Source organism: Pantherophis guttatus, chromosome 4, assembly GCF_059756535.1.
Source record: "Pantherophis guttatus breed Tessera chromosome 4, ASM5975653v1, whole genome shotgun sequence".
NCBI classification, from domain to species: Eukaryota; Metazoa; Chordata; class Lepidosauria; order Squamata; family Colubridae; genus Pantherophis; species Pantherophis guttatus.
In genome coordinates this window covers 30,671,690-30,696,500 of record NC_142066.1, presented here as the reverse complement: position 1 = coordinate 30,696,500, position 24,811 = coordinate 30,671,690, and the positions used below count along the sequence as shown (strand labels likewise).

The 24,811-nt window shown below is 44.3% G+C and overlaps 1 protein-coding gene across 1 annotated transcript in view; it reads right to left on the bottom strand.

Moving 5' to 3' along the window:
- PTPRH (protein tyrosine phosphatase receptor type H) overlaps window positions 1-24,811 on the bottom strand; it is a 60,902-nt gene that overhangs the window by 6,075 nt on the left and 30,016 nt on the right. Inside the window, exons 6-17 of the mRNA XM_087893552.1 lie at window positions 24,218-24,268; window positions 21,832-22,029; window positions 21,072-21,320; window positions 17,400-17,651; window positions 15,783-16,052; window positions 14,244-14,516; window positions 10,566-10,829; window positions 10,321-10,402; window positions 9,526-9,627; window positions 8,823-8,913; window positions 2,649-2,739; window positions 1,095-1,171 (exon numbers count right to left, since the gene is read on the bottom strand). Coding sequence (XP_087749678.1) covers window positions 1,095-1,171; window positions 2,649-2,739; window positions 8,823-8,913; window positions 9,526-9,627; window positions 10,321-10,402; window positions 10,566-10,829; window positions 14,244-14,516; window positions 15,783-16,052; window positions 17,400-17,651; window positions 21,072-21,320; window positions 21,832-22,029; window positions 24,218-24,268 — 2,000 coding nt within the window. The remainder of the gene's footprint in view (window positions 1-1,094; window positions 1,172-2,648; window positions 2,740-8,822; window positions 8,914-9,525; window positions 9,628-10,320; window positions 10,403-10,565; window positions 10,830-14,243; window positions 14,517-15,782; window positions 16,053-17,399; window positions 17,652-21,071; window positions 21,321-21,831; window positions 22,030-24,217; window positions 24,269-24,811) is intronic.

Here is a 24,811-nt window from a genome sequence, read left to right as displayed (position 1 = left end):
ACATTAGGCATTCAAGGCCAAACATATAATGCATCAAATGGAAATAATACATCCAGTTAGCAGTATCAATGATGGAAGATGGGGAGAGGCAATTATTTTCGGGGTGGGGATCATATTTGGCTTTTGTGCTGGGCTGAAATCCAGAAAATAGGTGTATCAAAAATAACAGGATCCAGGGTAGAGTTGAGTTGTTGTCATTAACACTGTATGATCAAATGTAGTGAAGTTGCCAAAGTGTACTGCAGCTGCCAAAAAAGCCAACGCAGTCCTAGGTTGCATTAGCAGAGGGATAGAATCAAGATCATGTGAAATGTCAGTGCCACTTTATAATGCCTCGGTAAGACCATATTTGGAATATTGCATTTAGTTTTTGGTCGCCACGATGTAAAAAAGATGTGGAGACTAGAAAGAGTGCAGAGAAGAGCAACAAAGATGATTAGGGGACTGGAGGCTAAAACATATAAAGAACAGTTGCTGGAACTGAGTATGTTTAGTTTAATGACAAGAAGGACTAGGGACTACATGATAGCAGTGTTCTGATAGCTAATAAAGAAGAGGGAATCAAACTGTTGTCCAAAGCACATGAAAGCAGGACATGAAGCAATGAGTAGAAACTAATCAAGGAGAGAACCAACCTAGAACTAAGGAGACATTTCCTGACAGAACAATTAATCAGTGCCTCAGAAGTTTCAGGTGCTCCAAAACTGGAGGTTTTTAAGAATAGATTGGACAACCATTTGTCTCAAATGGTATAGGGTTCCCTGCCTGAGCAGGGGGTTGGACTAGAAGACCTCCAAGGTCCCTTCCAAGTCTGTTATTCTGTTCTGTTCTGAATATGGCAATGGTCTGTTATTTAAGCATCTCTCCCTTCTGTCACACTAAAAATGGCAATTCACTAGGAATTATGAAAGGCTTCTAGATATAACATCCAATATCAGGGTTGTACATTATTCATCTTGGCATTTAGGGTTGATTTGGAGTGCTTTAAACATGTTCCAGAATGGGTTACTCAGGGACTCCAAACTGGCTTCAATCTACTTCTTCAGCACTCTTAGCCAACATCGCCTCCCCAAAAGGCAATAGCAAAGACATACAGGCATGTAGCTGGCGTTGATGTAGTCTGAATAGGGATCTTCTTGCCTGAGAGTGAGCTGGACTCGTGCATGGTCATCTATGGAGAAAGAACCAAAAATGGCACTCAGGAGAAGACCGAGAGCAAAAGAATAGCACTGAATATAAGAAACACATAGGACCTCAGTCTTTCCAGTTGATATCCAGCATCTGTTTTATTACATTGGTCCAGAATTCTAGATAAGGATCAGTGATTCTCAAGCACTAATGTAGAGCATTAAAGTTCCTCTGTGGAATGAGGACTGTTAAATTGCATCAAAAACAATTAGATTTGAATCAGATTCCTGTTGTTCAAAATTCGAGCAGGCTCTTTTATATTATGTATAGTAGGAATGGAATTCGAGCATGAAAATACAGGCAAAGCTTGCCAAACACAGTTTTTGGAATGCTCTTCAATTCTGTTTAGCAGTGCTAGCTATAAGAGGCACCTATATTTTCTTCTGGATAATGATACAACATGCCCTTTATGTATATATGTCAGATAGCGATGTCTACAGTGTGATCAAAAATAACAGGATGGTGGAAAGGGCTTGGATCACACAGCCATCAGTTTAACCATTTGACCCTTTTGCAGATGCCCCTGGAGTGTGATGCTCTCCTCCCTCATTATGTGTATGTGTGTGTGTGTTATATAATGTGGAATGTAGTCTGGAGACCCAGGAGGGAGGGGCTGCATCCCAGAGGACAAAGAGGCAGCAGAGTTTGGAATGTCTAATAGGCAGGATGTGGGCAAAGATGGAGCTTCCCTAGCAGTTCATAGAGTATATCTATAGTTATGCAGATTGTGGCTTTAGTCTGGCAAGATTCTGTCTGTAGACAAAACAATGAATAGCAATAGCAATAGAATTTAGAATTACATACCGCTCCATAGTGCTTTTCAGCACACTCTCAGCGATTTACAATGTCAGCATATTGCCCCCAACAATCTGGGTCCTCATTTTGCCAACCTCGGAAGGATGGGAGGCTGAATCAACCTCGAGCCCACCACGATCAAACTCCAGACTGTGGGCAGAGTTAGCCTGCAATACTGCATACCATTTTGCCACCAAGGTCATATAAAGATACTCCTCAAAAGCAACTCCATGTATTATCCTTTGTTTGTGTTCACCCTTTGTTTGTGGGGCCTCACATTGTGTTTGTGTAGTTGTGCACAGGGAAGCACAAGGCAGATTGCATATACACTATTCTGGTTCTTCTAAACAGAAGGGAGGAGGACTAGAATGGACCTATTCAGTCATTTGATTCGATGCCATTGGGCATCAAATCACAATTCACAGTTCAAGAGGCTGCTTGACCTTATCTCCCACAAAGATGCTTTCAGCAACCCTTGGCTTCCTCTAGTCCAGTTTTAAACTCAGTCCTTCTTTTGCTAATTTCCTCCTCCATCCCAGATTGGGTCTCATTCTGGTCATTTTCTTGCAGATGGACAGAGAGCGTGCCTTCCAATGGATTCATCCCGATGGGTTGGAAAGAATAAACTAATGAAAAGGTTCACGAGGTAAGGGAATGGGACTTACATGGCAGAACGTTGCTATAGCGATTCTTAGCTTGATTTTCTTGCTGCTGGGCTACACTCTGGAGCTGATCTGTTCCCGTGTCCTGCAGTTGCTATTATGTAGGCAAGGAAAGAAGAAATATTGACTCAGTAAAGGAGGGCATAGAGGACTTCCAAAATAAGACAAAGCAAAAACAATAGGGAAAATAAGCTTTTCGAGCAAGAGTGTTACTGTATTAGAAATTGTCTTCCTTTAAATAACAGAATAACAGAGTTGGGAGGGACCTTGGGGGTCTTCTAACCCAAATCCCTGCTCTGGCAGGAGACCCTATATCATTTTTGACAAATGATTGTCCAGTCCCTTCTTAAAAGCCTCCAGTGTTGGAGCATTCATAACTTCTGAAGGCAAGTTGTTCCACTGGTTGATTGTTCTTACGGTCAGGAAGTGTCTCCTTAGTTCTAGGTGGCTTCTTTCTTTGTTCAGTTTCCATCCATGGCTTCTGCTTGCCTTCAGGTGCTTTGAAGAATAGGTTGACCCCCTCTTCTTTGTGGCAGTCCCTCAAATACTGGAACTCTGTTATCATGTCACCCCTAATTCTTCTTTTCACTAGGCTAGACATGCCCAATTCCTGCAAACGTTCTTTATACGTTTTAGCCTCGAGCCTTCTAAACATTTTTGTCACTGTTTTCTGCCCTCTTTCCAGACATCTGGACATCTTTTTTATATTGTGGTAACCAAAATTGGATGCAGTATTGTGTGTGGTCTTACAGGGCATTATAAAGCAATATCTCGTGATCTTGATTCTTCTGGTGATCTTGGTTCTATCCTTGCCTTCATTCCTTACTTTCAACTTTTTTCCAATGTGTCTGTTCAGAATAAGTCCCACAAAGTCTATTGAGACTAAATGCCAGCAGGATGAGGATAGACGTCTTCCTGACCAATTGCTTTGCAGTTGTGCTAGGTTACAAATCCCATCAGCCTAAGCCATCATGCCTTGGGATTGATGCTCACATCAATTGTTGAAGATGCAGAGATTTATTAAAAATTGGAGAGGTCCTTACTTACAACAGTTCATTTAGTGACCATTCAAAGTTACAACGGCACTGAAAAACGTGATTTATGACCATTTTCAGTAGTTACGACCTTTCCAGCATCTCCATGGCCACGTGATCAAAATTCAGACCCTTGGTAACTGGCATCCATTTATGATGGTTGCAGTGTCCCAGGGTCATGTGATCATCTTTCGCGACCTTTTAACAAGCAAAATCAGTGCGGAAGCCAGATTCACTTACCAGCCAGGTTGCTAACTTATTGGCTGCAGTGATTCACTTAACAATTGTGGCAAGAAAAGTCGTAAAATGGGGCAAAGCTCACTTAACAAATGTCTCACTTAACAACATAAATTTTGGACTCAATGGTGGTCATAAGTCTACCTGTAATCTTCTCTGTGCTTTTTGTCCACTGAAGTCAATCATCCCATACATGAGAATTGATGGAGAAACACAAAATACTGAAAATTGATTTCCTTGAATGAAATTCTGAACCACATTTTTATTGCATCCAGAAGTTCAGGTGTGGAGCTGGGCCATTGTTTCCCTTTCTCACCCCAATCCATACTCCACCAGAAAAAAAGGACTTAGGGATCTTAAAATCTGTTAAGTGAAGCCAGATTGATAATTAACATCTGGGATCCATTATTCATACCAAGGAAAGCTTTGCCTGGTACCAGACAAACCATGCATTTCACCAGATACGGGGAAAAAATTATTCAAGAATACAACACACGATAGAGGACCACTGAGCTATGATGCTGTTGCCAAATCTTCTCCATGGCAGCCACAAGATGAGTGGGCTTAAACAGCTAGAACCCCAGTAAGCATAGCTATTGCTGAGGATTCCGGAAGTCCCTAAATTCGAAGAGTGCTGGGAGAAGGCTAATTTGCCTGATAGGTGAGAAAATGTGTTGCTTAGTGTTTGTTTACTTAAAATGTCAATCAATCAGAGTAGAACAGGAAGGAACCTTCTTCTAGTCCAACCCCCTATACCATTTCAGACAAATGATTGTTAAAAACCTCCAGTGATGAAGCATCCACAACTTCTGATGGCAAGCTGTTCCATTGGTTAACTGTCCTCACTGTTAGGAAGTTTCTCCTTAATTCCTGGTTGCTTCTCTATGTGAGTAGTTTCCAACCATTGTTTCTTGTCCTGCCCTCTGGTGCTTTGGAAAATAAATTGACCTTTGTGGCAGCCTCTCAAATACTGGAATGTCCAAAGAAGCCTCTTTAAGCTTCTGAGGTATTTAAAAAAAAAAAAAAAGCTATTATGCCAGAATTTTTAACAACCATCAAAAATGGAAAATGATTCTTTTCCAAGCATCATTCTTGCAGGGTTTTCTTTAACAAGATTATTGAGATGAATAAAATGAGGTTATAAAAAACCCCAATTGGAATAGCTAATAATAGGGATATTTGCAATGGGTTGCTTATATATAACAAGCACTTCATTCTTTATCAGTTTGGAAACCCTTATACGCAGTAAGAACAGAGTTGCTAACAAATGGAAGAAAACTGGTGACCTATATTAATATAAAAAGCTGAATATGATCTGGGATGTTTGAGTTATGGAGCGCTCATTTTTAACAAACATATTTCAAGGGATCGTGAGGAAAGGGATCAATAGGATTAAAGCAAACTGATGTTTACTTGTTCATTTCTGCAATGCATGCCTCAAATGCAATTGAACCAAATGGAAATTCAAGCTTTGCAGAAGTAAAATTGAAAACCCCAATAGTTTCTAAGAACAGTGGAATGCGGTGGTTGCAAGTTAATTTAAGAAGTATCAACAGCTCAGGTGCTAACACTTGGTTTGCCTACTCTTTCTGCATAACTGATGTTTGCACTGTTGGGAACAATATATTTATAGATATTTCACAAAGATGCGAAGAGAAACAAGAAATGGCTAGATGGTGATTTGCAAAGTGCCCCTCCCTCCAAGGAAAATAGATTGCAAGTCTTATCAAGGAATGCTTCCAATGGGGAGCATATATAAATAAATATACAGGTGGTCCTTGACCTACGACCACAATGGAGCCAAAAATTTCTGTTGCTTAGTGAGACGTTTGTTAAGGGAGTTTTGCCCCATTTATGACTTTTCTTGCCACATTTGTTAAGTGAATCACTGCAGTTGTTAACTTAGTAACATGGTTGTTAAGTGAATCTGGCTTCCCCATTGACTTTGTTTGTCAGGTCATAAATATGAGCCAGTTGCCAAGCTTCTGAATTTTATCATGTATCCATAAGCATGCTGCAATGGTCACAAGTGTGAAAAACGGTCATAAGTCACTTTTTTTAGTGCCGTTGTAACTGAACGGTCACTAAGCAAACTGGTGTACGTTGAGGACAACCTGAATAAGTCATATATTAGATCATACTGTTCTATCTTGCCTCCTCTTGCCCCTCTCCCCCCCTCTTGGCATGTCTCAAAATTTTCCAAAAATGCAGTCATTCTTTTTGGAAACTCTAGGAGTTGCAGACTCTATCCTCCTGGGGAACGTCAGGTTAATAGTACTTCAGGCAGCGTTTTCGTGCTGTTGTCTTGAGGGAGAACATAGAAATCTAAATCTGTTATTCAAAGCCCAAAGGGGAAATTTACATTTTGTGGAGATTTTCAGTCATCCAGTTCATAGTTATCTCAGTTGTGCTTTTTTCTTCAAAAGGCAACTAGAGTTTTTTTTTCCCCTTGAGGAAGAAGAAGAACGCAACCTTTGCAGCAGTTCCAAGATTTCACAACCAATTGAACCAGTGGTGGGTTGCCCCTGGTTCGCACCGGTTCTATAGAACTGGTAGTAAAACCAGCGGGAGGCTCCCCCACTGACCCTGATGTCATCAAAACCCTTCTGTATATGCACAGAAGCTTCTGCGCTTCTGCGCGCGGTCCCATTACAAACCAGTAGTAAAGGTAAGTAGAACCCACCCCTGAATTGAACTCTGGGGGGTCCGTGGTGATCTCTGAGCTTGCTTGTTTTCTTGCAGATGTTTCATTACCCAAACTAGGTAATATGGTCAGTGCTAGTCAACTGCACCCAGGGATGAGATTCAGCCGGTTCAGACCGGTTCAAGTGAACTGGATGTTAATTTTAATCTGTTTCGCCAAACTGGTGTTGCAAGGACTAGCTGACCCCACCCACCTCGCCCCTCCCAGGAGTCTCCACACAGCCCATTTTGGGTGCCAGGTAAGTGCAGGGCCCGTTCTGGGAGGGCGAAAAACGGGCCTACCAGAAGTTCCAGAAGTCTGAAAACAGGGCCGTTTCCGGCCTCCGGAGAACCTCCGGAGGGCCTCCAGAGCCTGGGGGAGGCCACTTATGCCATCCTGGAGGCTTGAGGAAAGCCTCAGGAGCCTGGGGAGGACAAACACACACACACACACACACCCCGCTGTGGTGCAGGAAGCCAACTAGGCCACACCAACCATCGCCATGCCCACCCAGCAACCGGGCACAGAACCGGTTGCTAAAATTTCTGAATCCCACCCCTGACTGCACCCTGTTTCAGATGAGCCTGAGAGGAAAGATAAACCCCCAGAACGATCAGATGATCAGATGACTACAAAGAAATGCAATCCTTCCTTTCTCTCCCCGCATCTCTTAGATCCTATTCTTCCATCCCCCACTGTCCTATCCTTCCATTTCCCCAGCATCAGAACTGATGAAGTTTCTTGGATGAGATGTAAAATGTTTTTCTTCTCCCTCAAAGAAAATAACAGGATAACAGAACAAGAGAGTTGGAAGGGACTTTGGAGGTCTATGCTCAAGCAGGAAATCCTATACCATTTGAGACAAATGGTTGTCCGATCTCTTCTTAAAAAACCTCCATTGTTGGGGCACCCACAACTTCTGTCATTCTACTGCTTAATTGTTCTCACTGTGAGGAAATTTCTTCTTAATTCTAGATCGCTTCTCTCTTTGATTAGTTTCCATCCATTGCTTCTTATCCTGCCTTCAAGTTCTTTGGAGAATAGGTTGATCCCCCTCTTCTTTGTGGAAGCCCCTTCAATATTGGAACAGTGCAAAAACAACAACAACAACAACAACAACAACAACAACAACAACAACAACAACAGTTTTGAAGGGGGAAAAAAGCACATTTGAAGCCAGTTTAGAGGTTCTTCTATGGCAGGGGTCTCCAACCTTGGCAACTTTAAGACTTGTGGACTTCAACTCCCAGAATTCTTCAGCCAGCTTTGCTTGTGGACTTTGCTTTGCTGGCTGAGGAATTCTGGGAGTTGAAGTCCACAAGTCTTAAAGTTGCCAAGGTTGGAGATCCCTGTTCTATGGGACATCCCGGTGAATATTTGGAGAACATTATGAGAGCGCCTGTTCCCATTTGTCTGATTCCTGGGCCCCTGAAGTGTGGGGCCCAGAACTTGACACCATATGCAAAGCAGAGTCTGACCAATGTAGACCACACTGGAACATACAATCCTCTTGTAGATACTTTGCACATTCATGCAGAATAATACGATGACTTGAAATGGAAAAATAGAGGGAGTCTCCTTTGGGCTACATTTTCACTGAAGGGAGCACTCTCACCGTGACATGACATTTTCTTTTTCTTCCCTTCTGATAGAATTTGCAAAGTCTTAGGGCAAGAACTGAAATACACAGATTTATTTTTTTAAAAAAAGAGAAAATGGCAGGGGAAAAAAGCTCTGATGGTAAATATCACTGATTCAATGTCAGTGCAGTTTATTTTTCTGATGTTTCACAATAACACAGCAGCAAGCAACAGGAATTGAATCCATTTTTTATATCGCATGATTCGCATCCATTTATATGCATTAGGAAGTATGGGCAGCAGAAGGATAGCAGAGTTCGTGGTGGAAGTCTGTCGGATGGTTTCTCCAGAAATGTTTGATCAAAAGGAATGTCTAATCCATTGAAACTCCTTGAGACATTCACCCATATTCAAAGAGAAAGCTCAGTAGAGCAAAATCCTTGTTTCCCAGAATGCTTTGGAATGCTGGGGCAAACCAACAGCCCATGAGCCTCTGACTGTCAATGCTGGGTATCGCTGGATTTTGGGTGCTGTAGGTAGAGTGGTTTCTAAGCTCTGCCTAGAGATACAGGGATTTGGATCCTTCTCTGTGCCAGTCCTGTGTTTCTCTACTGAACTATGAACCCTGCCTCCAACTTCATACCTGGTATTCAACGGCAAAGCCAAAAGCGCTATCTGACAGCTTCTCGTAGCAATGATGTGGGAAAGCCGACACAGATACTGCCCCCAGGACTCTATAACAGATAAATAGTAGAGAAATTGGATCTTTTTTATACCAAAGGGTGCAGGTCAGGTGAAGTTACTCCAAGTAGTTTGGTGGGAATTCTTCAAGGTTGGCCAGTTTAGGAAACCAATGACATGAAGGTCGTTACTTTTATTGTAAAGCTCTAGTAACAGAATCTTGCAAGTCTGAATGGGCTTCTCTGCATCCACTTTATCTTCATCTGCACTAAAGAGGGGCTTGCCTGAGATAATTTTTTTTCATGGTCCAGGCTCAAGCCCCTCTTATCTGACTATTGCCTTAGTAGCAGCTCTTCTCCTGTCCTTCAAGACCTTTCCTTCATTTCCCTGTATCTGGCCTACATGGCATCTCTCTATCTTTCTCCCTCCCCCCTCCTTCTCTATCTCTCTCTGTTTCTCTCTCCTTCCCTCCCTCTCTCCTTCCCTCCCTCTTTCTGTGTGTGTCTCTCTCTCCTTCCCCCCTCCCCCTCCCTCCCTCTCTCTCCCTCCCTCCCTTCCACTTCTAATCCTAGGGAGTGCTTGCCTTCACTATTGCTTGGCTTCAAACAAGGTAATATGGTGCTACTCTTCTAAAAATCTTAAAATTTATTCTCACCTAGGTAAGCTCATGTCTGTATTCTGCTCCTCCAAGACTTTTGTCCTTCTGAAAGCAAGGCAGGAAAATGGGAAGTGACATTTGGGCAGTGACATCTGTTAGCGCTCCCATCCTTATCAGTACAAGGAATACCAAAAGGAGAGTGATGAATTGAAATCAACAATGCAAGACCCATTTCCAAGAACTCAGTTATCCATCATCATGACCTGAGCGTTACTCAAATTCCAAGATATCCAACTGATATTTATAATGATAGGCAGATAATTCATGGATGGTTGACTTATGTAAAGGCAACCTTTCCCTAATCTAGGGCTCTGGAAATATGTTGGATCAATTCCCATAATATTCAATCAGTCCTTACTGTAGACCAGGGGTGTCAAACACAAGGCCCACGGCTGGATCTGGCCCGTGATGGGGTCAGATCTGGCCCATGGGGCTGTCCTGGAAAATGCCCATCCACACAGCCACACCCACCCAGTTGGCCACACCTACCTGCCCCCCCAAGGTCAACCACAGCCCTGATGCGGCCCTCAATGAAGTTGAGTTTGACACCCCTGCTGTAAACAAAAGTCTAGTGCAAAGGTTGCTAAGAATGGGGTCCTTGATGCTCTCCGAGCTTGTTTGCTTTCTTACAGATGTTTCATTACCCAGCTAGTTACTATCATCAGTACCAGCAGTGCTAACTAGCTCAGGAAGTTACCTAGCTGAATATTGAAATGCCTGCAGAGCACCAAAGACCCTGGAGTTCAACCCCGAGCTACAAATATTCCCTTCTATTGGTGCTCATAATCTCAAGCATGCTTACCTTGGTCTCCTGAAATAAAAGAACAGGAAGCAAAGGATGACCAACAGAAACAGCAGCGCAAAAAGGGATCCAAGGAGAGCCACTGAACACAGAAAGGAAACATAAGATCCTTGGACAAACAATTGGGCTCAGAAATATATGAAATAATTGGTACTCTCCAAATGGAACGGGCTTCTTCAGAAACCACTACTTAAATAGCTGTGGTGCAACTGCATAATTTGCACTAAGATGGTCTTAGATCTCACCTGTAGTATCGATGGAGCACTCCACAGGTTCTGAGACTGCATATTGGCTGTACCAAAACGTTTTTATTTTAATTTGGTAGACTTTGAAAGGCTGAAGTCCTTGAATCACCACTGATTCACTGCAATTTGGCTTATTTTTCCAGGCTTGATCTGACACGAGAACCACAATTTTACTAACGGGGCTGGTTGGACATGTCCAGGATAATTTCAGACTCCAGTTATCTTGCAAAGGGACGCATATCAAATCACTTACTTTTTCTGGCTCTGTACAAGCAAGAAGGAAAGAGGGTTAGAAACACCTTCTCACAACTTCACCAGCTCACTCTACCAACTTTATCCACCCCAGACCCAGAGTGTCTAGAGCAGTGATCGCTAACCTTTTTGCCGTCACGTGCCAAAAGCGGGGGGAGTGCGGGGGATCATGCGCGTGCGTATCTACACCCATAATTCAATGTCCCCCCCCGCGCCCCGCGCATGGGCATGTGGCCCCCTCGCACTCCCCCCCCTTTTGGCACGCGACTGCAAAAAGGTTACCGGTGGGCCCGGTAAGCCCATTTTTTACCCTCCCCAGGCTCCAGAGGCTTTCTTGGAGCCTGGGGACGGTGAAAATGGCCTCCCCCAATCCCCGGAGGCCCTCCAGAGGCCAGAAATGGCCCATTTCCTGACTTCTGGTGGGCCTGGAAGGCCCAAAAATCAGTTGGCTGGTGCGCGCATGAGCGCTGGAGCTGAGATAGGGCAACGCTTGCGTGCCCACAGATATGGCTCTGCATGCCACCTGTGGCACATGTGCCATAGGTTCACCATCACGGGTCTAGAGGGCTGCTCCCATCAGAGAAAATGATGCAGTCACCTTGAGAAAATTGCAAAAAAAGGAGCCAAACTCCCACCAGGTTCCTTTTGATTAGAGCAACATTTGGGCTGTGAAACACCATTGGATTATTAGATGGCAGCTAATGTGTCTCTGGTGCCAACTGGTGGGCATCTGGAGTTTCCAAGCAAGTTCTGACAGTCGTCCTGTTGATCAATCATATCAACCATGTCTTCTTCGGCTGCTCCTGGGTGCCCATTTGCCTTAAATATCTCTGCCCATTTTCCTACTATATGCAAAGACCCAACTCTCTGCAGAAGGCTCTAATGTTGGGAAAGGCAGAAGGAAAGCATGAGAAGAGGATGACTAGCAACAAGGTGGATGGACTGTGTTACAGTGGTGAGGGGTATGCCTTTGGGAGACCTAAAAGACTAGGTGAGGGTCAGAGCATCATGGAGAAAAATCTGTCTAGATGGTCTCTAAAAGACAAAAACTTGATGATACAAAATTAATCAATCATTCATTCATTGGGTCAGGTAGCCCTCCCATTTCCCCCCTTCTAACCTAATGTTTCTTCCTAGTCTACATTCAGCCATCTATAGGTTGGTAGCCATCAATTGTACATTAAGCTTAATGGACAGTTTAGGCCTTGTGTCTGCAACCTGCAGCTCCGGAGCCACATGCGGCTCTTTTGGCCCCCTGCTGTGGCTCCCTATCAACTGAACCAACCACTGGCTGGCCCTGCCCTTCACTCTCCCCTCCCAGTTACTCCTCGCCTGGCCTGAGAAGATAAGGGTGACAGCGGGGGATGGAGACTCACTCCATATTCCAGAGTGGGAGTGAAGTACCCCATATCTTGTAGACGCTTCTTCCGGCCCTTGTTGGTGCTGCACGCACCTCGGTCACTCGGGGAGATGTGCGACTTGCTCTCTGCCCTGAGACACTGACCCAGCCCGGCTGCGGCCGATGCTCTGCATCGTAATGGGCTCCAGGAGGCGGAGGGGACACAGTCTCCCCCATTGTGAAGCGCACTAAATTTAACTGTACTACGCAAGGCGCTGTGAGAGCAGGCTATAGAGGTAGCAATAGCAGTGGCGTTGGCTGCAACCAGGCCAAGCCAGTGTCTAGGGGCAGAGAGCAAGTCGTGCATCTCCCCGAGCAACCAAGGTGCGCGCAGCACCTACAAGGGCTGGAAAAAGCGTCTGCGAGATATGGCTAGTACAGGGATGCTTTGCTCCGGCTCTGGAATATGGAATGTGTCTCCATCACCCGCCGTCACCCTTACTTTCTCAGGCCAGGTGAGGAGTGACGGGAGGGGAGGGTGTGTGGTGTGGCCAGCCAGTGGTGGGTTCAGCTGACAGGGAGCCACAGCAGGGGGACGAAAGAGCTTCATTTATCTGGGAACCTGAAATTACTCTTGATTTAAATATGGTAAAAAGCACCCAAAGAAGAAGAAAGAACATTATCAGCAAAAAAAAAAAAAACAACAACGCACCAACCCTCGCCTGTTTTTGGAAATGGTTCAAGCGAGAACACACACACACACACACACACACACACACACACACACACACACGACAGGGAGAGAGAGAGAGAGAGAGAGGGAGAAAGAGAGATACAGAAAGAAGGAGACAGAGATAGATACTGTTTCCCACAGAAAAGAAAACACCAGGAGCCACAAAATCTGGGTCAGGGTGGCTGATAGGAGAGGGGGTGTCATGTGACTTTGTGGGAGTGAGTGACGTTGAGTTGGCCACACCCACCCAGGTTTTGTGGCTCCCGGTGATTTCTTTTCTGTGGGAAATGGGTCCAAATGGCTCTTTGAGTGTTTAAGGTTGCAGGCCCCTGGTTTAGGCAAAGGGTGGAACCATTGCCCTCTTCCAATTATAATCTGAGAACAAGCAGAAAAGTCTTCTACATTAATGGAGAATGGCAGGATATGCCCAGCCCAGACTGTGGTCTTCTCCCATTCAGGCAGGGGTTGCTTAGTAGTCAAGTGTTTATTGCATGTAGAACATTCCTGATTCAAATTCCAGGCATCTATTACTCTCTCAAATCTTGCTTTTTTTTTTGAACTTTACTAGTCGGGCAGTGGGTGGGAGTCGGGGATGAACAATTCAAGGCTGGCAGGCAAAATAAAGGAAGATCTCAGGAGACAGGGGCAAAGATACTCCAGTGATACTGCAGAGGAAATAATTGTATGCATCATATCCCTTGCCCATCCAAAGATGGCACACCTTTTGACTGGGCTAAATTGAAATTCAACCAGTAATCTAGTTGTTTATGCTCAGGGAACTGATCAAGGTTTGAGGCCAGACATTGTGGGCCAACTCTAATGTCATATTGTCATGGACAAAATCTATCTATGTACAGGTAGTCCTACGAGCACAACTGAGCCTCAAAATGTTGTTGCTGTTGTAAGACAGGCTGTTAAGTGAATGTTGCCCCATTTTATGACCTTTTATGCCACGGTTGTTAAGAGAATCACTACAGTTGTTAAGCTAATAACATGGTTGTTAAGTGAATCTGTCTTCCCCATTGACTTTGCTTGTCAGAAGGTTGCAAAAGGAAATCACGTGACATTGCAACCGTCATAAATATGAACCAGTCATGACATGACCATGGGGATGCTGCAATGGGGTTGTAAGTGTGAAAAATGGTCATAAGTCACTTTTTTTCAGTGACGTAACTTTGAACGGTCAATGAACTGTTGTAAGTTGGGGACTAGCTGTAGTGGGAGTAAAAAATAACTTGATGGCACATAATCAGTACATCATTCATAGCCTAATTCTTTTCATAAATCTATTATTCTTTGATAAAGAATGGTTTCCCCCCTTCTCCGCTTTTCTCCTAAAATGAGGATTAAGTACTTGTGGCTCCATGCTGCTGACGGCCAACGCTATCTCTGGACAGGGAAGCATTTCCAGCTGTGCTGAAGATGGTGAAGGTGTAATTGGTGCCGGGAGTGAGACTGTGCAGGACAGCTCGGTCCAAAGATTTGGGGTATGTTTCATTTCCTCTGGCTTCTGAAGTGTTCCACTGGAGTCGGATGGCACTGAATGGCGAGTTCGGCTTCACCCAGGCAAAATGAGCCGCAGTTTGATTGATCATCTGGATGCGGAAATTGGTTGGGGGCAGTGGGGCTGAAAGAGAGAGGTAGAGTATTAGACAGCAACCCCAGAAAGCAACCAGCCTGGTTGTCTTTGAGAGGCAGTCTGGTCTAATGGTTACATCACCAGGCTAAAAACCAGGAGACTGTGAGTTCCAGTCCTGCCTTAGGCATCAAAGCTGGCGGCCCCCAGGGGGAGAGCCTTCTCTGTGGGGGCACCTGCCATCTGGAATGAGCTCCCCCCGGAGATATGGACGATCCCGGATTTACACACCTTCCGCCGTGCCCTCAAGACCTTTTTATTTCAGCAGGCTGGCCTGGCCTAACTTCCCTTTTAAATTGTAAATTTGTTTTAAAATATTAGGGGTGTTTTAATTTGTTTTGGGCCAAATTATCTAATGGGTTTTTATAATGTCTTTTAAATTTTGTAGTTTGTGTGTTTTATCTTTTTGGCTGTCCTGAGTCCTTTGGGAGTAGGGCGGTATATAAATCTAATAAAATAAAATAAATAAAATAAAATAAAACTAGCTGGATGATTTTGGGCCAATCACCAGGATACTGTGAGTTCCAGTCCCGCCTTGGGCGTGAAAGCTGACTGGGTGACTTTGGGCCAATCATCAGGAGACTGTGAGTTCTAATCCTGCTTTAGGCATGAAAGCTGAGTGGGTGACTTGGGCCAATCACCAAGAAACCATGAATTCTAATCCCATTTTAGGCATGAAAGCCGTCTGGGTGACTTTGGGCTAGTCACTTTCTCTCAGCCCAATGCACCTGACAGGGTTGTTGTGGGGGAAAAGTTATGCCTGCCATTTTGAGTTATTTATAAAAATAATAAAGGCAGGATTTAAAACATTCTTAAAAAATTAAAAAAAATAAAACATAAAAGGGAAAGCTCTCTTTGAAAGGCGTCTTCGGTTTCCTGCATTCTTTATGCATGAGAAGACATCATTCCCAACCTCTGGTTCCACGGGCAGTTGCCTCCGATATAACTGGAAGCCACTAGACAGGAGAAGGCCTGTTGATAGGAAGAACTTGGAAACCAGAAGCAAATCTACATTGAAGGATGGGAAGCCTCCAGGATTCCTTCATTTACTGCCCTCACATCTTGCCCATTTTGTGTAATGCTCGAGCATCACAACAACCCTGGGGGGGGAGGGGAGGGGACCGATGGAGAAAAGGCAAGTATCAAGGGTCTGTCACAAGGATTCACAGCCAAGCAATGATTGAAAATCTAGCTTCCTCCAGGGCTGGGATGTCAATCAAACAAGATTCCTGAACCCTTTTGCAAAATCGCACTCACGCGTTAGAATCCACTGCTTTGCGGCTGTGCTCAAAATCCCATTGAAATCTGAGATCACCTTCACCAGGTACAGAACTCCTGGCTGCAAATTGCAAAGGGTGAAATGGGAATCCGGAATGCTGCAGTTGTCCACTTGTGTCCCGTCTTCTCGCCACCAACTGATTCTGTATAAATAGTCCGTTGCATTTGGGTCTTTGGGAGGGTTCCAGGCCATGGAAAGTTGATGAGGGGGATAACTTTTCACAGTGATATTCTCAGGGCTGTTGGGAGCTGAGGGAAGAGCAGATTTTGTTAGCCTGGTGTCCCAACACCAGGAAGCCAAATACTCTTACAACCCATAAAAGATTCAAGCTTATCCAAGTCCCTGTTTGAGTCAGCCAAAAGGATTCTGGGAGTTGACATCCACATATCTTATAGTTGCCAAGGTTGAGAAACTCTGCTCTGGTTTGTTCTTTGAACATGGGCAGAAAAGAGTTACTGCAATGAGCAGGGTTGCTACTGATATCTCTCATGTTACGCCAGGGTTCCCCAACCCCCGGTTTGTGGACTGGCGCCAATCCGCGGCATGCCAGAAACCAGGCCACATAAACAAGGGAAGGCCCCATCTGTGGGATGCAAAACCACAGCCCCTCCTGTCCATGGAAAAAACCTCTTGCCACAGAACCGGTCCCTGGTGCCCAAAAGGTTGGGGGCTGCTGTGCTACGGCAGCCACCAGAGCCCCAGCATCTGGGTAGGACCCACCAAACCCTCCTCTGATATTTTGTTTCTGGCCCAGGGCTTTGAGCCTCAACCTAGCGGCCATTTTTCAATCATCCTGTGTTGTTACATAAAGCATCAATGAGAAATTAAATTGCTAGTTAAATCCACTACAGGAAATCCTTGCTTAACAAACACAAATGGGACTGGCAGCAAAGCAGTCACTAAGAGGGAAATAATATGATCGCAATGGGTTTACCAGTGGTGAAATCCAAATTTTTTTACTACTGGTTCTGTGGGCGTGGCTTGGTGGGCGTGGTGTGGCTTGGTGGGTGTGGCAGGGGAAGGATACTGCAAAATCTCCATTCCCTCCCCACTCTGGGGCCAGCCAGAGGTGGCATTTGCCGGTTCTCCGAACTACTCAAAATTTCCGCTACTGGTTCTCTGAACTACTCAAAATTTCTGCTACTGGTTCTCCAGAACCTGTCAGAACCTACTGGATTTCACCCCTGGTTTACAACCTCAAACTTCGTTCATGTCTGTTAAGCAAATCACTTGTGGTCATTAAGCAAAAGATCACCTGACTGTGATGGACTTATGATCTCACTTCTGCTGTCATGTGATTATGATTTGCAAGTTTACTTCCTGCTTTTCACTGACTCTGCTTGTTGGAAGTGTGCAAATGGCAACCACATAACCACAGGATGCTGTGACTGTCATAAATTGGAGAACTGGTCATCAAGTAACTTTTCCAGTGCTGTCACAACTTCAAATGGTTGCTAAGCAGGACAATCATTAAAAAAGGACTGCCTCTGATGGCCCACAAAGCACTTTGACTTATTTTATGGATCCTAAGCCATCATTTTCTTCACCTTCCCCCTTTGCCATTCCCCTCCCCCCCGGCACTAAATCCATTCTACCTGTGATGGCATTTATGGTCTTTGTGTCGCCATAAACATTGCTCTTGATAATGGCCTTGACTTCAATTGTGTACATTGTTCCTCCTTTCAATCCTTCCTTAAGAAACAGGCTTTCATTGATAATGGTGCAGTCAATCAAGCAGACACAATAAGTGTAGGTGTGGTTTTGAGGATCTCTGGGTGGCTTCCATCCAATCTGCAGGGAATCCACTGTGCGGTTTTCTACTGTGAGGTTCTGGACTGACGAAGGCCCTGCGATAAACAGAAGACATTTTTCACAGCTTTCTATACTGAGCAGCTTAGCCAATACCTGTTGATTCAGCATCACTGCTGAGAACTGCAACAAAATGGTACAACTCGGAATGTGCTGATGTCCAGGATGTAGAAATTGAAATAATAAATAAAGAAGCAAGAAAGCTGTTTTATTTCCCTCTACTCTCATTTGTTCCACTTTTATCTTTTCCCAGAATAATCAGCTAAGCATTCCTTGATACAAAGCTTAAGATTTATTAGGCTATTGGCTACCCCAATTATATTTGTTGTTTAAAAATAAACATTTTGAATTGTTTGAATTGGGGTTTCTTTTAACTTCGGACTTCCCTTAAGTCTCCTCATTCATTGCTCTTGAGGATGATGGCGCCATTTTGCCAACTTAAAGATGGACATTCAAAAAAACCAAAGTGGGTACTGTATTAGAAAACAATATTGGTTCTCAGTTTGGCACTTTAATCAGAAATTTAATAGGATTCATTATGTGAATTATTGATTCATCAGAGTATAGCTACTTGCACACAACTTTGCATATCACCTGTCTTTATCCTTTCAGCGTGTTTGCACTCTTATCTTCCTATTGGCCAATGGGGAGATGTCAAAAATGGCAACCAACCAATCCCTCTTTCCCTGTCTTCATTCTCAGCTCTTTGCTGGTAGCTTTTAAAACAAAGCATAATTGTGGTCATTGTAAAGGGAAAAGTGGCAAAAGTGATTGACAGATAAAGGACTTGGCTAATGTCAAGATGCCATGACATACCGTGGATAGAGGGAGGAAGGGAAATTGCAGAAGCTGAGGGAGGCAGGGAATTCCTGCCACTGACAAACCATCCACCGCACAAATCCAGATGTTTCCTCAAGAGCAGGGGCCCCCAAGCACTGGGCCGTAGTCCACTACTGGACTGTGCCCTATATGGAATTGGGCCACATGAGAAATGCACCAGTATGTGTGTGCAATTCCAGTTATGCGAGTGGCACCCCAAAGGCTTATCTTCTCTCTTGCATGAGTGGAGTTGCGTGCACCTGTGTGCTGGCCTACCACTCTCATGGCTGGGTTCACCTCTCACCCCGCCCCCTCCCCCAGCCAGGCTGCCAAGCCGATGCTTCCAATGCTCCAAAAGCAGAGTGGTGAGAGCAGAGGCTGAGTGAGACGAACGCGTCCTGCTGACCTTCACTGACTGACCGAGGCTGCCTGCACAGGACACTAGAATCCGCTTTTGGAGTGTCGGGCAGCCTTGGTGAGCCTGAAGGAGCATGAGACCACGCCCCCAAAGTCTTCTCTTTTCCACATCAAAAGCTTTTGCAAATAGATGAAAGGCTTTGGAGGAGTGCTCTTGCACTGTTTCAGGCCTTCCATCCCTTCACAAAAGCTTTTGGTGCAGAGAAGTTTGAAGGAGTGTGAAATTGAACCCCAAAGGTTTCTCTTCTCTCTTACGTGAGTGGATCTGCGTGCAAACCAGTGGTAGGATTCAGCCAGTTCGAGCTGGTTCGGGAAATGGTAGTTAAATTGCTGACTGGCCCCACCCCTTTCTACCCCGTCCCTTCCAGGAGTCCCCATGCGCCCATTTTGGCTCCCAGATAAGTGCAGGGAGGCCTCCTAGGCCCAAAATGGGATGCAGGGGGGCAGCGCGTCTCCCCCCTCTGAGGCTCATTCTTGCTCCCACAGGGGTGCAGGAGGCCGATTGCTGCTAGTCACACACCCCTGGCTACGCCCACCAAGCCATGCCACAGAATTGGTAGTAAAAAAATTTGAATCCCACCACTGGTGCAAACGAGTGTGCCAGCCCACCGCTCGTGAGGCCCATTTCCCCTCTCCCCCTGCCAGCTGGGCCACCAAGCCACAAAGGTTGGGGACGGCTGCTCTAGAGCATGTAGGAAAGGACTGGGAAAACCTGAGGGCAGAGTTAAAAGAGGGATCAGCTTAGAATCTCTCCAAGCGAATTAAATCCAATCTCCCTTGAGTTCCATTGACTCTTATCTAACTTCAAGTAGGTATTAATGTTAGTTGAGGATATTCCTGTGCAATAGACATAAGTAGCAATAAATCAGTTTAATTGGACTCAGGGCCAGATTTAGATGAAAAGAGGCCCTAGGCTATTCCACTTATGAGGCCCTTTCACCTATAGTGAAAGTGTAATTTTAATTTTGCTAACAATTTGAATGTAGGCCCCTCTTGATTTTGAGGCCGTAGGTTGAAGCCTAGTTAGCCTATAGGAAAATCCGGCCCTGATTGGACCTTCACGTGTGATCTTTTGTGCCTGTCAGAGGAGGATCTGAGACTCAGCTTCCCAAGATTCATGCAAGTTCATCAGCAATATAGATCAGCTCAGATCTCAGACTGCAGGGTTAGAATGCAGTACTGCAGGCAAACTCTGCCCGCAGCTGGAGTTTGATCCTGACCTTTTTTTAATATGTTTAATGTACACTGAAGACGGCATTTAATTTAATTGTACAAGGTGCAATGACAATAAAATAAACTAAATTAAACTGATGCGGCTCAAGGTTGACTTAGTCTTCCATCAGAGGTAGTATTCACATACCTTCGCTTCAATGGTGAAATGTAAAATTTGTTACTACTGGTTCTGTGGGTGTGGCTTGGTGGACATGGGTAATGTGACTAGGTGGGCATGGCCAACTTTCTGTTTCTTTTTTTTTTTTTACTTTTAAAACCATTTTTTCTCTTCAGCCGAAGAGGTTGTAAAAAAAAATGCTTTTAAAAGCCTCTGACGATCCCAGCTGAGTTGCCTGATCGGCAGAGGCTTTTTTTTCTTTTAAAAACATTTTTTCTACAACCTCTTGTAGAAAAAAATGCTTTTAAAAGCCTCTGACGATCCCAGCTGAGCCGCACGATCATCAGAGGCTTTTTTTTTAACTTTTAAAAACATTTTTCCGGCCGAAGAGGTTGTAGAAAAAAATGCTTTTAATTTTTTTTTAAAAAAGCCTCTGATGATTGCGCAGCTCAGCTGGGCATGGGGGGGGGGTGGGGGCAAGGATTTTTGCTACAGGTTCTCCGAACCACCCGCTGCCATCGCTACTGGATCGGGCAATCCGGTCCGAGCCGGGAGCATTTCACCCCTGCTTCGCTAACGGTTCACCTTCTGCGCATGCACAGAGCGTCAAAAACGAGATGTGATGACGTCCGGTGGGTGGGTGGGCGGAGCCTCCCACATCCGCCACTACCAGTTCACCAGAACCAGATAGAACTGGCTGAATAGCACCACTGTCTTCCATTCTCCCGAGGTTGGTAAAACTAGAATCAAGATTGTTGGGGGCAATATGCTGACTCTGTCATTCCACCCAGAGAGTGTTGTAAAGCACTATGGGGGCGATATATAAGTCTAAGTGCTAAGTGCTACCTTGTTGTTTCTGCTGCTGTGAGCAAATAGTGATTGTGAGACTCACTAGTAGTTATGTTGATGGATGCTTCTTGACTACAACTTCCATTCAGGATTCTATACACTGTCACGTTATACTCCTGCCCAGGAGAGAGCTTCGTCATGCCAGGGCATATATTTGTCCAGCTGCTTTTAGAGGTCATTACAGAGTGATCTCTGGAGGTTTCACGACAGCAGTTGATTGCATCTTGCCAGTTAAGAGTTACGGAACAGTTGAGTTCCTCCGGTGAAATCAAGCCCTTTGTAGGATTCAGCTCTGCGCAGAAGATGAAACAAATGAATCAGAAATAAAGAGATGATGTCTTTCTTGTTCCCTAGGTAAACATCTTCAAATTGACCAGGTCTTCCCTCCTGGCTTCTTCAAACTGATGCTCCAGGGAATCAGTGTTTTTGACATGTTCCTTTGCCCCACCAAGTTTCCTGCTCTACCTGACTTCCTAGATTTAAAATAGTAATAATAATAATAATACAAGAAAATCCCATAGATTGAATACAACAATGTGGCAAAGTAGCAACACTGGTGCACTGGAATATCTGCAAGAAAGACCACTAGCCTGCCAGCAAGAAGTGCTGGGACCACAAAATAAACAAAGAGAAAATGAAGAAACTAAATTGCTCTGGGGCTTTAGAATTCAGACAGACAACCATCTGCCACACAACGCTCCAGACTTAACAATTGTTGAGAAGAAAGGCAAAACAATCTGGATAGTGCAATACCTGCAGACAGCAGAGAACACAGATAGGACAGTGTGGACTTTTAATCTTACTTGCGCATGTAGAGATGGAGCAGTTAGGAAGGAAACCACAAACGTTAGCCTCGAATTCATCCCTTTGACATCCTGAAGGTAGATTTGTAGCATTGAGACAATCTGCATCCCATTCTCTCATCTCCAATCCTCCCTGAATTAAAGGGCAGTAGAGGACCACAAACTTGCTTTCAACCTGACCAGGATCTTCACAGCAATCTGTGAGAGCAGAAATGAAAGAATTAGTCTCACTTAGCTACAAAAGAAGGAGGCCAAACCAGCTTTCTCGTTCATGCTGAAAACAGCCCAGGAATCAAAGTTTTGGTCTAACTTGATATAGGACAAGACCAAACAGTCTTGGGCCATTGCTCTGAGTATTGGGGCAATCAAGGTGAAATGAATACAGATAGTCCTTGACTTACAACCATTTGCTTAATGGCCATTCAAAGTTACAATGCCACTGAAAAAAGTGACTTATGACCAATCTTCACACTTATGACTGTTGCAGCATCCCCAGAATCACATGATCAAAATTCGGGTGCTTGGCAACTGGCATGTATTTATACAATGGTTATGGTATCCTGGAGTCATGTGATCACCATTGATGATCTTCCCCGCCTGCTTCCAACCAGCAAAGTCAAGGAGGAAAGAACTGGATTCACTTAATAACCGTCATACCATTCACTTAACAACCATGGCAAAAAGGTCATTAAATTAGGCAAGATTCACAACAACTGCCTTGTTTAGCAGTGGAAATTCTGATCCCAGTTGGGGTTGTAAGTTGAGGACTACCTGTAGATACAAGAAGATGTCATCATGGATCAGTTGGAGGCCTATGACATGGTCCAAAGAAAAAATAATGGATCAGGGACTAGATTGGGCAGACAACAAGCGGATCTGTGTTTTGACTGTTCTGACAAATTGTTAGGCTAAAGTCACAACTTGAATCACCAAATAAATGATACTATCCAAGTCTGTGTTGATTCTTCCAATGCATTATTGCAGTTAGATTGAAGAATTATAGTGCCATCTTGTCCTGAGTTGGATAGACTCATCTTAAGTTTTTAAGTGCTTTCCAGGAATTGCTGGAAAAGTCCAGATAGATTAGTTGTGATTTTCTTCCTTGCCTGTTGTTCCTTGTCTTCTCTGTAATAATGGAGAACATATGATCTTGTGGGTGCTACTGAATTGCAGCTCCCACGCAAGTCTACCAACATGGACAACCATGATGAAGGTTGAGAATTGTAGCTTAATAACATCTAAAAGGTTTATCAGCAACATAACATGTGGAGAAGGAAAAACAACAGACAATGAAGAAACAGACCAAAGAGGTTTTTTCCTAGAGTGCGAGTACAACTCAGAGCACCCAAACCAATAACCAGATCTGGTAAAAAATCTTGTGTCTTTCAAATGGCCTTTTGAGGACCATGTTTGACCTGGAAGGAAAATGTACACATTCATCTATTGTCAGTGGCTACCTTACACTTGCTTGTGCTTTGCTACCATGCGGTGACAGTCTGCCATGAACTGAGTGGATGGGAGTGGGATGCTTGGGGGAAGTCGAAAGTAACTTCTGTATCTCCCTGAGACACTGCCTCAAGGTCACCCAGCTGGGAGAAGAAGGCAGCTGCATACCAACTTGGACTGTGCTTGAACTGACCATCCAGAAAACATCTCTCTTGAACCTGATTGGTCATGATCCACCCATCTCACACACATACACACACACGCATGGGGTCAGCAATGGGAGTCTGTTAAAAGAGAGAAAAATTGAACTTGGGGATTTTGTTGCGTGATTCTCAGTTCTGGCTAAGCTTTACTGCAATACACTTGACTTCTGATAAAACTATCCTTTCTCAGCAAATGAAGCCAAGGATTTTTTCTAATTAGCAGTTTAAATTGTTTCAGGTCTGATGTTTATATTTTTTTTAGTGGGAGAGACAACAGCTTTAGGATGTGTGTGGATCAACAGCTACCAAAGGAACAGTGGTTCAGAGGCAAAGCTCACACCTTGCATATAGAAAGACCAAGATGCAATTCCTAGGATCTCCAGGTGTTCTGAAATCTTGAAGACCCACTCAAATACAGAGGATCCTTCCCCAACCAGTACCCTTCAGAATACCAGATTTTCTAGCAGCTAACAGAAATGGATCCCAGGATCTGCAAAATTAAATATCTGGAGGGCACTAAATTGTGGTAGACAGTGATGAGCTACATAGATCCATGGTCTAACTTGATAAAGGACATTATCAATCATTCCCATAGAAAGTGGAATTATTGCTACAGGTCCAATCTCCAACATTTTCCCCATAATGGTTAATAACACATTTCATGTGTTAAATTGCACATCCTGCTCAACCTTTATTTTGGAAGATTCCTAAGCTTCTAAGGGCCTTCATTTACTTACCAGGACTTTTCAGGGATTGCTGATGCACTGGGATTTGTTTATTTTGTCCTTCTGAGAGAGGAAGGAAAAAAACAGAGAGAGAGAAAGAGTTAAACCATTCTATATGTGGAATCTCTTTGAAGCTTTGCAGTGCGCATCAAACAAAAAGATTAAACAAAAGGCTTCTTAGTTCACACCAACACAAGGGGTTTTGATTGACCTTGCAGGATCAAACTGAAAGGACCAAAAACCTTGATGAAAGAGGCAACCTAGGTCTCTTCTCTGTTCACAGAAAGAAGTATTCATTAACCTGCTGCCCTTAATCTTCAGGGTTTTGTTAAATTTCACTGTTAAAACCCTTCCAGATCAAAGCCTTCAGAAGTCTATTCCATCGATCCTTGTTTTTCAAAAATCTGTTTTTCATCCTGACCAGTTGCAGGTTTCTACTGATTCACCCCGGTTCAAGCGAACCGGTAGTGGTGGCAGCGGGAAGCTCCACCCACCTGCCCGGATGTCATCACGGATGTTCTGTGCATGCACAGAAGCACCACCCGCTCGCGCTCACAGTTCCAAACCGGTAGCGAAGGTAAGTGGAACCCACTACTGATCCTGACT